Source organism: Gobio gobio (assembly GCF_949357685.1).
Source record: "Gobio gobio genome assembly, chromosome: 1".
Taxonomy (NCBI): Eukaryota; Metazoa; Chordata; class Actinopteri; order Cypriniformes; family Gobionidae; genus Gobio; species Gobio gobio.
In genome coordinates this window covers 47,117,687-47,132,765 of record NC_137097.1, presented here as the reverse complement: position 1 = coordinate 47,132,765, position 15,079 = coordinate 47,117,687, and the positions used below count along the sequence as shown (strand labels likewise).

At 35.9% G+C, this 15,079-nt stretch overlaps 2 protein-coding genes across 2 annotated transcripts; both read right to left on the bottom strand.

The window, feature by feature from the left end:
- Positions 1–8,728: 8,728 nt before the first annotated feature.
- Positions 8,729–9,523, bottom strand: lrrc3cb (leucine rich repeat containing 3Cb; the record flags this gene model as incomplete). The annotated part of the gene is made up of 1 exon (XM_079810585.1): positions 8,729–9,523. The coding sequence occupies one exon, from the start codon at positions 9,521–9,523 to the stop codon at positions 8,729–8,731; it is 795 nt and encodes a 264-aa protein (XP_079666711.1).
- Positions 9,524–11,886: 2,363 nt separating this feature from the next.
- Positions 11,887–14,702, bottom strand: tmem86b (transmembrane protein 86B). The gene is made up of 3 exons (XM_079829584.1): positions 14,536–14,702; positions 14,005–14,248; positions 11,887–13,035 (listed from the first exon to the last, which is right to left on the bottom strand). Exons 1-3 carry the CDS (start codon positions 14,584–14,586, stop codon positions 12,581–12,583), a joined length of 750 nt encoding a protein of 249 aa, XP_079685710.1. The 5' UTR covers positions 14,587–14,702; the 3' UTR covers positions 11,887–12,580.
- Between the last annotated feature and the right edge of the window lie 377 nt (positions 14,703–15,079).

Here is a 15,079-nt window from a genome sequence, read left to right as displayed (position 1 = left end):
TTCGTTAGTCACTAACGTACGTCTCCGTTCCCTCCTCAGGGAACGAGGGTTACATACGTAACCGGACGATTTCAGTTATAGGTCTGGATCTGCAGTCATCTAATTTGATGCCTGGCCTTGATATTGTTTTGTTTGTATGGTGTTGTAATTGTGTTGTTATTTTGAGTGCACAAAAAGGCCTATGCAAACATTGATTTTTTTTTTATATCCATTACATTTTCTTTTAAATATATGTGTATTTCGGTTCATTTGTTGTAAGCAACCTTCTCAAATCCTCAATTTCATTCTATTGTAGTCGTATGCGTCTTATCAGTGCCTGATTCATTTATTGAGCATAAGTGTAAAAAAAGACTTTTAATCATTACTGAAATGCTTGAGACTGTGCACATTCTTGTGGTGCATTCAGTCAGTCTGTGTCGCCAGGACATCTTTTGCCTCTGTAGAAACATTTTTGGATGACAAGCCATTATAGCCACACTGTCACAAAGTCATGAGCAATAAATGGTCAAAAAGAACATCTGATCTGCCACAAACCACCTATGCTGAGCACAGCTGATTTCAGATGTTACAAAATAATTAGGAATTCTTTATCAATATAAAAGATTTAACTTCCTAAAAAAACATTTTAATGGTGTCATGAACTGAGAAATAAATTTTCCTTGACCTTTGACATATGTAATAATATCCTGTAAGTTTCAGAACTCAAAACTGTTCTGAAAAACATCCACTGAGAGGCAAAAAGAGGCCCTGTCCCAAATGGCACCCTAAACCCATGGAGTCTTCCTACGAGTCTGCACTTTCATGACGTAATGCCGCTTGACTGTCGGGAAGAAGTCTGCTGCGGAGCTCGCACCAGTGTGCATATCGAGGGGGCATTTCGACCGCAAAGGGCCGCTCGCAAGCACCCTTCTGAGATCTAAAATGACAAATGGGACACCCTATGGTCTCATGGATTTAACGGACACGCACACGTGGCAGCCATTGCAAGTCCTCAAGACCGAAAGTGCATATGAAATGTGCCATTTGGGACAGGGCCAGTTGCGAAAAACACACAACACATCTAAAATGGGAAAGAGCTGTGCAATTGACTAGATTCAACAAGAAATCTGAACTATCTTTTTACAAACTACCGAAAGCTACAGAAAAGAATGCTGACTATATTAGATCTAACAGTAATGTCGCAACACACAAGTGTGTTACAATGTTTTTAACATGTGTCACTATTGCTTCCCTGTTACAGTGGTTATGTGCTCACTTTATTTTCACTTTACTGGAAGTCACTTTACTTTTATTTTACTGAAAACGATGAACGGTGAAAACAACAGTGTGACAAATAATGGTCATTTATTCATAATTTGTTTAAGGCAAAATTGCAAGATATCCTGTCAAAGTTATTAGCCGCAACATGACGTAAAAAGCATATGTAATGTGCATACCGGTACATTTTTCAATTTCAACTAACGATATAAACACCTTTCTGTAGCATCTTTGTTTCAACACTAATATAATGTCATAAAATACAATACTGCCTCTTAAATACATACCCCACTAGAAATTTTACCTTAGTGTCAAGGACATCGCCTGTTAACATTCCTAGAACATTCCGAGACGGTCATGATGTGGAGTTCTTTAAAGGATTCGGGGACGTTATTTGGCGGACTTTGATGTTCTCAGAACGTTTAGGGGACCATATTTTATTTGGATGTGGAGCTCTTTTAAGGTTCAAAGTTCTTTTAAGGGGGACGTTATTTGGCGGACCTTCAGGGAACATTCAGGACATTCTGGGAATGTTTAGGGGATCATTACTATAATATATTCTCTCTACACTACATTTCCATAATGTTTGCAGGACCTTAAGGGGAACAACCTAGAATGTAATATTTGGTCCTATTTAGGTCCATTTTTCAAAAAGTGGCATGCATTGCCTATCAAAGAGAGTGTCAAAAACAGGATAGAAAATAGACTATTACTTCTAAATTAGTTTTTTTTTCTGTAAAAAAGAATCATGCTAAAATTAAAAGGGAACCTCAACAATCATTATAAAACCTTGAAAAAGTAGTCGTAGTAAATGTAGTAAAAAGTAGTAAATGCAGTTCATGACCCCTTTAAAACAAATTAATATATACACTCACCTAAAGGATTATTAGGAACACCATACTAATACTGTGTTTGACCCCCTTTCGCCTTCAGGACTGCCTTAATTCTACGTGGCATTGATTCAACAAGGTGCTGAAAGCATTCTTTAGAAATGTTGGCCCATATTGATAGGATAGCATCTTGCAGTTGATGGAGATTTGTGGGATGCACATCCAGGGCATCAAGCTCCCGTTCCACCACATCCCAAAGATGCTCTATTGGGTTGAGATCTGGTGACTGTGGGGGCCATTTCAGTACAGTGAACTCATTGTCATGTTCAAGAAACCAATTTGAAATGATTCAAGCTTTGTGACATGGTGCATTATCCTGCTGGAAGTAGCCATCAGAGGATGGGTACACCCATACGGAAATGTAATATATGTACATATGAAATATACATATATTAAATATATTCACATAGAAAGTGAAAACATATATGTACATATATATATCTGCCCATATATAAAACCTATTAGAAAATGGAACAATTTCATACATTGACATATAAAACTAGCCCATATATTTTATGTATGTATAATACAGTATTTTATATATATGTCACATATATAATTATCAATATACATGACATATATTTCTTTGTATATATATGTTCAATATACAAACTACACATATATGCATAGCATATTGCTTGCATACATGTTACATATATGTTCCTAATATATGTTTTTATATAGTCTTATTATATATTTTTACATTTAAAATGAAATATATAAAATATATTTTTGATAAATGTATATGGAATATATAAATGACTATATATATTAAACAGTGTGTATGTTTATATTACTAAATATTTTGAATTAATGGTGTAAACTAAACAAATGTAAAAAAACATGCTTTCATTAATTTCGTACATATTTTTTAAATATAGGTTATGGATGTGTACTTACAGACCTGCAATGCAATACATATGACATGCCTAAGCCTTATATGTTAAACGGTGCAGTTAGCAAAAAATAAGTAATACAGTAAAACATTTAAACTTTATTAAAACAGTTTTAATATAAAAAGAAAAATTAAGCTGTGCAAAATTAGAAAACTACTGAAAACACAACGTTATTATATATAAATACAATATTACAACAAAACAAGTAACAAATAAAACAGCACAGAACATGAAAATCCACCAACAGGTATATGATACAGCCTGTAATTTTTTTTAAGTTAGAGTCTTTTTGGATGTCCTCAGCTCAGTGATCTTTTGATTTATAGCTACCCCTAGTTGGCCCCTGGTGGTTCCAGGAAATTTCTGGATCACCGATCACGGTTGTTCAGCTTAGGTTTGCGCCCTTGTCCTTTACGCACTGAAATTCCTCCAGATTCCTTGAATCTTTTAATTATGTTATGCACTGTTGAATGTGAAATATCCAAATCTCTTCCTATCTTTCTTTGAGGAACATTGTTTTTAAACATTTCAATAATTTTGCTCACGTATTTGTTGGCAAACTGGCGATCCTCGGCCCATCTTTGCTCCTAAAGGATTAGACCTTTCTTGGATGCTGCTTTTGTACCAAATCATAATTACAATCACCTGTTGACATCACCTGTTTCAAATCACATCATTATTTAACCATGTTACCTCATTACTAGCCCTAAATTGCTCCTGTCCCAACTTTTTTTTAAATGTGTTGCAGGTCTGAATGACATGAAGTTGACCAGACAAAACATGAAATATTTTGTGTTCATATTGTCTGCAATGAAATACAAGTCAAAGTAAATTTAGAAATCACTTCTTTTTTTTTTTTTTTGCGTTTTCCATTCTGTCCCAACTTTTTCTGATTTGGGGTTGTATATATGTATATAAAAAAACTTTTTTAATGAAATGTGGATTGTGTAGACTTGTTAAAAGTTCAAGCTGTTCAAATAAGGAAAAGAAGGAATTAATTAATAAGGAAACCATAGGCATATAAAATGTATGTATGTTGTTTAAATAAATGGGCATATATAAATTAAACATATCGGTGACATATATGGTCATAACATACAATATTATATAAACAATAGTCATATATATCGTATTAATATATGTCAATATACTAATTTAATATGGAAAATGTATAAATGTTATAAACTTATATCAACATATATCTAGAGATATGTATATATGTGATAGCAATATATTGTCTTATATTTAGCATATATGACGGCGTCATTTGCGATATACAGGGTATCTGCAGGTTTCACCAAGTCAAATGTAAGACTTTTTAAGACCATTATGAATTAAATTTAAGACCTATATAACGCAATAAAAAAACCGTACAAAAGGAAATGCAGAATCACAAAATTACTTGCAAAGCAAATTAATTTATTAAAATTGAACAAAGTATTAGTAAACTTGCACTTCCTCATAGCTCAATCCCACCAGGATTAATATACAAACACACTAGCGGTCAAAAGTTTGAGAACGGTAAGACTTTTTAATGTTTTTACAGAAGTCTCTTCTGCTCACCAATGCTGCATTTATGTTATTAAAAATACAAAAAAATCTGTAATATTGTGACAGTTCTGTTGTGACTGTTCTCTATGTGAATATATAGTAAAGTGTCATTTATTCATGTGATCAAAGCTGAATTTATCATCATTACTCCAGTCTTCAGTGTCACATGACCCTTCACTAATCATTCTCATATGAGGATTTGATGATCAACAAACATTTATGATTATTATCAGTATTGAAAAGAGTTGTGTAAAACATTTTTTTAGGATTCTTTGATGAATAGAAAGTTCTAAAGAACAGCATTTATCTGAAATAGAAAGTTAAAAAAAAAGTTTTTTTGAAGGATTATGTGACTCTAAAGTCTGGAGTAATGATGCTGAAAATTCAGCTTTGAATCACAGAAATAAATTGCATATTCAAATATAAAAAAAAGTTAATAAATGCAGCCTTGGTGAGCAGAAGAGACTTCTTTAAATACCATTCTCAAACTTTTGACCGGTAGAGTGAGAGTGTGAGTGTGAGAGTGTGTGTGTCTGCATGTATGCATGCATGCATGTATGTGTATTATATATATTTTATTAATATTTTTTTTTTAGATCAAAATTACTGATTTTGTGATGATGGTCATTTTCAGAAATTTTAAATAATAATATAAAAATGTTATATTGTATATGTATATGAGAATGTATAATGTTGTGTATAATACTATAGACACAGCCACTTGATTGAGAGATTTATTTGTGATGGAATAATTACTTTATATAATTTTGTTTTTATTGGTTTACACACATGTTGTACAGTTAATCTGAGCCGTGCATTAAGTGATCACGGACATTATGGGAGTGGCTTGATGCAGCGCAAGAGAGGATAATTTGATCTTGACCCATAAGAAATTTAAATACTGTCACGTTACAAATCTGCTTCAAATTAAATTAAAAATTAAATTACAACATTGAAATAAAAATGTAAAGGGAGTACAAATACTGTATAAAATCGTGAATATAAATAATTGGTAATCATGTTTAAAAAAAAAAAAAAACATTTATCATTTATCTATTATAACTTTTATGTTGGTTTGGTCGTTTGGCTGTTTCCTTCCAAAGGTTCAGAAATTCGTGGGGGTTTTGTGTGTAATTTGTCAAGTTTTTTGCCAGGTGGCTTTTTAATTATATGATGTCATTACGTTGCTGTCTTGACGCCAGCCAATCGCTGCAATGCTGATCGTGGTTTCGAGTATCGATGCATCTGCCCTCTTCAGGGAAAACAAGAACGCTCAGTAATCTTAGATCATTTAATCCAGATATTTTAATCCAATCCGCAAGTTCGTTTGAAGAACCAAATTAGTCAGAGATCAGTTATCACGATTAAAAGATCTGGGATCTGTCAAATCATCTCAGATGTATTAAGCAAGGTACGAAGAACGGACCCCGGGTATAGGCTAGGCTATATTGGGTTGCTTTCACTTTAAGACCTACAGTAATTCACACATTTGACCGGTAGTACACTCGCGTGAGCGCTGACAGGCGGCAAACGCGGGCACAGAATCCACAGCCAGTCTGACATCGGTCCGTGTGTCAGTAGCGAATCAGTTCGGGGTTTACATCGCTTTTTTAGTGCTATCGGTAATATCAATTTTATTTGGTCATTATGCGAGACGGCAGGTAAGAAAGATTCGCCTTCGCTTTCACGATCGCGTGAACTGGAAGAACTGGAGAACTGAAGCTGAAGAATAAAATCAGTTTGATGTGTCTGGTACAATCCAATGAGCCTCGCGCCAATAACATGAAAGCTGATTGGCTGCAATATAAGATGCATGCTGGTCTCATTTGTAGTTGTAAAACAGTGAACTATAGTTGGACTAGCGAAAGAACGAACTACAACACACACACACACACACACACACACACTCTAAAACGCTGCGGGAGCATTTCAATGAGCAAGAGGTAGCGTTACATGGACGTAGGAAAATTAAGACCCGTTTAAAATTATTTAAGACCTAGAACTCAATACTTCAGCGAATTTAAGGCTTTTTAAGGCCTACAATTTTGAAATTTAAAGACATTTAAGACTTTTTAAGATCCCGCGGGTACCCTGGATATAGGGACATATATGTCATATATTACATTTCCGAATGGGCATGGTGGTCATAAAGGGATGGACATGGTCAGAAACAATGCTCAGGTAGGCCATGGCATATAAACGATGCCCAATTGGCACTAAGGGGCCTAAAGTGTGCCAAGAAAACATCCCCCACACCATTACACCACCACCAGCCTGCACAGTGGTAACAAGGTAGATGGATCCATGTTCTCATTCTGTTTACGCCAAAATCTGACTCTACCATCTGAATGTCTCAACAGAAATCGAGACTCATCAGACCAGGCAACATTTTGTCTTCAACTGTCCAATTTTGGTCTGCAAATTGTAGCCTCTTTTTCCTATTTGTAGTGGAGATGAGTGGTACCCGGTGGGGTCTTCTGCTGTTGTAGCCCATCTGCCTCAAGGTTGTGCGTGTTGTGGCTTCACAAATGCTTTGCTGCATACCTCGGTTGTAACGAGTGGTTATTTCAGTCAAAGTTGCTCTTCTATCAGCTTGAATCAGTCGGCCCATTCTCCTCTGACCTCTAGCATCAACAAGGCATTTTCGCCCACAGGACTGCCGCATACTGGATGTTTTTCCCTTTTCACACCATTCTTTGTAAACCCTAGAAATGGTTGTGCGTGAAAATCCCAGTAACTGAGTAGATTGTGAAATACTCAGACCGGCTCGTCTGGCACCAACAACCATGCCACGCTCAAAATTGCTTAAATCACTTTTCTTTCCCATTCTGACATTCAGTTTGGAGTTCAGGAGATTGTCTTGACCAGGACCACACCCCTAAATGCATTGAAGCAACTGCCATGTGATTGGTTGATTAGATAATTGCATTAATGAGAAATTTAATAATCCTAATAATCCTTTAGGTGAGTGTGTGTGTATATATATATATATATATATATATATATATATATATATATATATATATATATATATATATATATATATATATATATATATATATATATATACACTAGGCACCTGAGCATTAGCTCTTTTAATAATTGACAATAGAATTGCGTGAATCCCTAAAACAGCTGATCAGTAAAGCAGAGACATATGAAACTATTCAGTCCTGAATTAAACATCTCCAGAGTACAGCTACTGAGTCTAAAAATCACGAGGACCTTGATAAACATATTCAAACATTAATATTAGCAGCAAATGCCACTGATGGGGAGCAGGTGCTGGTCCTTCATGCCTACCAGGCCTGAACAACAGCAATAAATGATGGCAGTGCTGTATATCTGAAGGGCTCAAGCTCCTCTGTCTGTGTAAGAGAGTTAATTTTGGTGTAATCTGAATACAACTCTCGCTACTTCTTATATGAGTAATACAAGTCATAGTTGCCTGTTGTCTGCATAAAAAAAGCCCAGAGCAGTATTTCTATTTCGATAGATACAGTATGATATACAGGTACAGCACATAAATCTCAGGGTTATTGGAGTCTCACAAAAACCCACAATGGGCTCAAATCTAATATACTGTATGTATACAGTATATCAAGTTCATTATATCTCAATATATCAAGTTTTCAGTTGTCTTAAACACATATTTCTATACATAATAATTATTTTTTAATTTTCAATTTTGGGTTATTAGTATCTTTCAAATATAGTGACATAAAAGAGTGATTTACACTATTGTTCTAAAGTTTGGGGTCGGTAAGATTTTTTAATTAAGTAAAAAAAAAAAACCAATATTGTGAAATTATAACACTCTAAAATAACTGCTTTCTATTTTACTATTTAAAAAGTAATTTATTCATGTGATGTCAAAGCTGAATTTTCCAGTCTTCAGTGTCACATGATCCCTCAGAAATCAATATAATATGCTGATTATGTTTTATTATTATCAATGTTGAACGTTGATAATATGTTAATAAACATATTATCAATGTTGTTCTGCTTTTTGGGGAAAAGCATCAGACTATTTAGCCTCTTATACAGAAGCATCAATAAAAACAACAAAACAAGAAAAACCTGTGATAACTAGTAGGTATGTCATTTTAACACTGTTATACATAATTCTTTGCGTTACAGCCTGGTGTTAAGTGTTAGTGACTCCTCATATCTGCCCTGCCTGTTGGGAAGAGACTTGAGATATTCGAGGTGGCGAATTGCATCTTCTTGGTTGTGCCTTACATAGTAAACTAAATAGGATATAACCATTGTAAACCAGCCAAACATGGTTATCAGCACAGCCACATCAGTGGTCCTCTGGAGTGCTGCGCAGAAGTCAAGCTCAGTCGCTACCAGGATGAAGGGCATACCTTGAGCCTCCAGCTTTTCAGGTTCAGAAGTGTTGCACACCACCTCAGTGAGGGAGGAGGGATCCAAGAGCAGTTGTGGCATAGCCAGCTGCAGACGACAGTCACACAGCCAGGGGTTATGGGAGAGGTTAGTCTCGGCTCTGAGGTCGCCAAACGCCTTGGGGTCCAGAGTTTCTAGCTGGTTAGAAGAAAGATCCAGGCTGCTCAATGAGTCTGCAAGGCCTTGAAAGGCTCCAGGCTCCAGGTAGGCCAACTTGTTGTGGGAAAGATCTAATTTGAACAGTAGTGGGAGCCCTATAAAGGCATCAGATGGTATAGTAAGCAGCAGGTTGTTGTCTAGGTATAGATGCCGTGTAGTGTTCGGAAGGTCACGTGGCACTGCCATCAACTGCATGTCACTACAACGGACCACCAGTCCGCCGTCGACACTCTCCGAGCAGAAACAGCTCTCTGGGCATCCGTTTACTGCGTGGTTAGACAGGCACACATCCAAGACATGGAGGAGGAGGGTGAAAGTGAGAGAAAGGCAGCTGGCCACAGCATGACAGCCGATAGGCATACTGACAGTCCCGAACATCAGGAGGAGGAAGAGCACACCAGCTCAAAAACAAACAGGAAACAGGAAGAAAACAACAAGTCATTACAACAGACAGCCTGCTATCATTATGCTTGCTGATTGTGGGGTTATTTTGAGGATAAATGGGCACTTGTTAGGTTAATTACCATCAAGAAACTGCTGGTTTGTTACGCCACAAACTTGGCTGTATTCTTCAGATGTAGGAACTAGTGATACAGATATAATTTATGCATTTGATTAGCTTTGTTTGGGTTTCAGTGTATCATTTTTTGACATACAGTTCATGAATGTTCACTAATACTCCTCAGGTGTCAGGTCAGTTAATGTATACCTATAACAATCCAGAAATTCAATAAAAATGGTTTGGATAAGCTTGGGAACTTAATGGGAAAAATTGTAAAATAGGCTATTACCTGAGAAAACAGATGAGAGCTCGAATGTTGTGGTCTTTTGCGCATAAACACGGTGTATTTACAGAGTTGAGCTTATTTCTTTCAACTTTCCATTGATAATTTGCCTGACTATTTGGCGAATATCCTACTATCGTTGAGGTGCAGGCACGTGCAGAGGGGGGGGCTTTGGGTGCTCGAGCCCCTGCCCTTTTTCAAAATGAATCAAAAGTGCCCCTCTCAGACAAATATCAATGATAATATCGTGGTCAATAAAACTAAATAAATGTGATTATTATAACATGACAATGTATACAATAGTAATGGACGGCTCAAAAGTCGGACAATTTCTGTTGAGGCGTTGCTATAACGCGTTGCTATGGGTTGCGTGCGTTTTGATTGACAGCTGATTTTCCACTGTTCGGAAACGGCTCTCGAGCCAAATATGGTCCTTTCAGAGAGTGTGTGGCCTTACGGGGAAAAAGTAAACCAATATTTTTTTTTTCATCCATAATCAGAGCTAATGTGTTGATTTAATTACACATCTATATATTATATATTTTAAAGTATTACACAATCACCAATGCCCGTTTGTTAGTGTATATACACCAACCAATCGTGATCTGGCAAAGCAAGTTCAAATTCCATTGGGCATGTGAAGTGGAGCGGTAATTTTCTGTTCTTATTCATAAATCGGTTAAAAATGACATGGACAGACGAACTAACGTTTGTGGAACGATTTCCTGCGGTTTGTCTCATTTTATTAATTGCATCACTGACAAAATGGATTTTAACTGACAACAAACAAATCCCTGCACAAAACCATGCAGCAGCAAAAGTCGCATTAATGGTAAGTAGTGTTAAATTCACTTGTATTTATGTAGCCTATATTGATACACCGTTTACTATTTCATGAAACTATCAAAGTTAAAAAAAACCCAAGTGCCACCGGCACCTACAGGCCTTTATGTGAAATGTAGGCTGGCGAAATGGTTACGTGAAAGGACTTTATTATAGTAACGTTAACATTTTTGAATATTATGCTGCATTATGAAGTCTCTTATGTTCTTCAAGCCTGCATTTATTTGATAAAAAAAAACAATATTGTGAAATATATTAAAATAATGGTTTTCTATTTTAAAATAATTTAAAATATAATTTATTTTTTTGATCACAGCTGGATTTTCAGCATAGTGTCACATGACCATTCAGAAATCATTCTAATATGAGGATTTAATGTCAATGATGGAAACTGTGATACTTTTTTCAAGATTGTTGGATTAATAAAAAGTTAAAAAGAACATAATGTAATAATATTTCACAATAATAGGCAACTGTTTTTTCTGTATTTTTGATTAAATAAATTTAGGCTTGATGAGCATATATATATATATATATATATATATATATATTGCCCCTTTTTTACATTTGAGCCCCTGCCCCTGAAGAACTCTCTGCACGGCCCTGTTGAGGTGTGAACATTTCTTCATCACCCAAACAACGCCTGCGAGTGCGATTACTCCAAAATCGTCATTATTCACGAAATAAATGGGTACGAGTTAATTCCTGTCGTGAAGACCAACTTGACCGCAGAGAAGCCTCTCAGTTCCCGTCTCTCCTCAGTTCTGTCGTGTCGTGTGTGTGTGTGTGTGTTTTGGAATGCCGAACCTTTCTCACACTCTCAATGTAAACGACAGATGGCGCTATATGAACGGGTAACATCTGACTGTCGATGATGTTTGACCTTACTTTACGCAGCACAAGATACATTACTGTCACATCACTGCAGTTCAATTTACAAGCTTATTAATAATATTATGAAACGAATTTTAGCCTAATAAGATCCTAAATGTTTAGTTAAGCTATTTAAAGATGCTTATATTTTTCAATTGTACCATTTATATTAGCCTATATAATCTATTAACAATTAATTATAGCTGAATTTAAAAAAATTAAAATGTTATGCCAGTGCTTTAATTTGCATTTTTAAGATGCATAATGCACATCAAAAACAGGCAAAGCAACACATTAATATAATGCAGTAACAGTAACTGATTACAGTTACATTTATTTTGTAATTAAATTACATAATCTAGTTAAATGCAACTAGTTACTGCCAAAAAAAAAGAAAAGAAAAGATTTACTCCCCAACACTGCCTACTGATATTTTCATTGCATTAAAAAACATTGTACATTTCTTTTGCCAGCAACAACAAAAGTTTCAGGAATCAGTCAATAAATACATATCTGTAACACACTGTGACATCATCTCCTTTATTTCTGTTTAAGTATGACACACTCATCTAAATAGCATAATTTCAATGTGGAGCAACTGAGCATAAATATTTGTGTTGTTGGACAAAATAAAACTTGTTTTAATTCATTTAAATTGAATCAAATCAGTTCATATCAGCACAGAGTCTGTTGTGAGTATAGTTTACATCTGCTGTAGTAAAAATAAATGTAAGTCTCGCTTGTTAGGTCAGACTGTGTAATATTTTATATTAAGGGATATGTCCATACAGTAGATGTGCGTTTACTGTGAAACAGACACAGGTTTATCCAAATAGGCCCCATTTTATACCTTAATCAACCCTTCTCAGTGTTTGTGTGGCATCACTGAACCAATATCCTGAGTTCACAGCAGTTTTTATGATCTCTTCCACTTGTGGATATCATCAGCCTCCTCCTCCAGCACTGCCTTCACGTCACCCAGCGCAATCAACAGCTGTGCCAGGTAGTATGTTGTCATAATAATGTGCCTTTCGTTTTCTAGATCAACAACATTGAACTTTGTCAGTGCAATTGTGAGATCAGAAGCCATGAAGACCAGGCTGCCCAGCAGGACGAGTGGCCGCCGTGAACGAACTGCCAGTGTGGCCATGATGACAATGAGCAGCACATAACCCCCTATGGCTGGGACGAGGACGTCAGCTTCTGGATCAAGCCGTAGGAAGGGCACCAGGTAAACATAAAGTCCACCGCCGATCAACCACAGGGGGAGGTAGAGGATAAAAGATGAGAAAGACGAAGACGTTGCAGAATACCGTGATGACAGGAAGGTGACAGAGTAAAGCAAGTGGGCCAGAGCAAAACAGCCCATTCCTGAAATAGAAAAAAGAAATAACAGGGTTATTGTAATGAACTAAAACTAAAACAATACAAATATTGCTGTTAAAATAAAGTAAAATATATATAAAAAAGTTTTTTTTAGCTAGTTGCCAAATAAACATTTCTCATTTTGATGTATACTTAAATCATTAAAACTGAAATAAAAATGAATAAAGTCATATAAAAATGTTTGTAATATTTTTTTTTAAGTTCCATTATTCTGAAAGGTAATTATATGTATTCTTATCAATGTAATACAGTACTTATAAATACTGTGTATATATCAAGTTAAAGTAAAGACAGAACACATTAGTACCATGATGTATAAATACTTTAAAATAAAAAATAATACTATATTTATATTATTATTTTACATTATGGTGATGACGGTTTTTATGGAGAAATTGTGCCATGAAGATAATGCAAAAATTGGTCTTAAAGTAGCCTACACTTCTGTATGAAAAGTGTGTATATATATTAGAGTGAAATATGATTGTGTCATTAATGGGGTAGGTCATCCAATCATTTACTCACTCTCATGTCGTTCCAAACCGATAAGACTTCGTTCATCTTTGGAACACAAAAGTAGATATTTTTGTTGAAATCTGACCAATTTCTGTCCCTCTATTAACAGAACACGCAACTACCACTTTGATGCTTCAAAAAGTTCTTAAATTGATTGTAAAACTAATCCATTTGATTTGAGTGGTTTAGTCCAAATTTTCTGAAGAGACACATCAATTGAATTTTGACTTTTATTCACATATAAGTTGCGTAGCTGTCAATGGAGGGACTGAAATCGAAAGATTTCATTATAAAGATCTTCATTTGGGTTCCAAAAATGAACGAAAGTCTTATCGGTTTGAAACGCATGAGGGTGAGTAAATGATGACAGAATTGTAATTTTTGGGTGACCCTGATAGTCTTAAGTTAAGACATAGGATAGAAAGAAATAACTTTTACCGTGGATAAAAAGTTCTGGCCAAATAAGGCAACAGTCTCCGCCCGCTGAGAGCAGCAACCCTCCGGCCACACCCATTAGACTCCGCCCCCCATTATAGCTGAACACCAGAAGGACCAATGAGAGGATGGGAGCGGCCTTTATGCCAGCAGCCAGAAGAGAGGGGGCGGAGTCTGGGATCCACAGATAGAAGTATATTGTGCAGGATGAAAAAAAAGGGAGGAGGTAAAGAAACAGTACACAGCACTGGAAAGGAATAAAAACAATACATGCATAAGTTATTTTTAAAAAACACATTCTGCACTTATTCTGCCCTAAACAAATAGTATCACAAAGATTTTTATTAAACATTAAATGCAAATATCTTTGTTATGAGGAAATGAACACATGAGATGAGGGTGAAGTCATTCTAGGAAAATAATTGTGACGGGATCTAAATGAATAATCAGGATGTGATAAAAGTGCACATATTCCCACATGAGCAGAACGCAGGTGTCTGTATTTGTGCGCAGGTGTGTGTTTGCTGTGATTACCGTGTTTCTGCGTTGTCTGCGGTCAAAGGCACTTGTCTCCAGGATGTCCATCTCTCTCTTCTGGCCTAAACAGTCCTACACACACCGTTCTCAGATGTGGGCCACGTATTCCACAACTGGGAGATCTGTACTGTCTCTGTGAACTATGCATGCCAGTGTGTTTCATTGGCTGCGGTAGGTCTGGACTTTGGACCATTATGAGTGATGCGTTATCTGTCCGATTGTTCGGTCATAAACAAAGTACACCCCTCACTCTCTCTCCTTCTTACTGTGCCTGTCTCTCCCTCTCTCTGCATTATGGCCTATTACCCTGTATTGACATCATCAGTAAGAGCAAAGGTTTGATGATTGAGACACACGTTCAGAGAGATAATTTTTTTTGATTAATTATAGAAAATTGTCCATCTCACTTCTTTTATTCATTTTATCAGCTTTTCTGAAGTGTTTGATGGTGTCAGAGTAAGGATAGACAACACAAACAACTTATCAAAGGTTTATATACAATTATCTAAAGTTTTGTAATTATTATTATTATTATCTAATT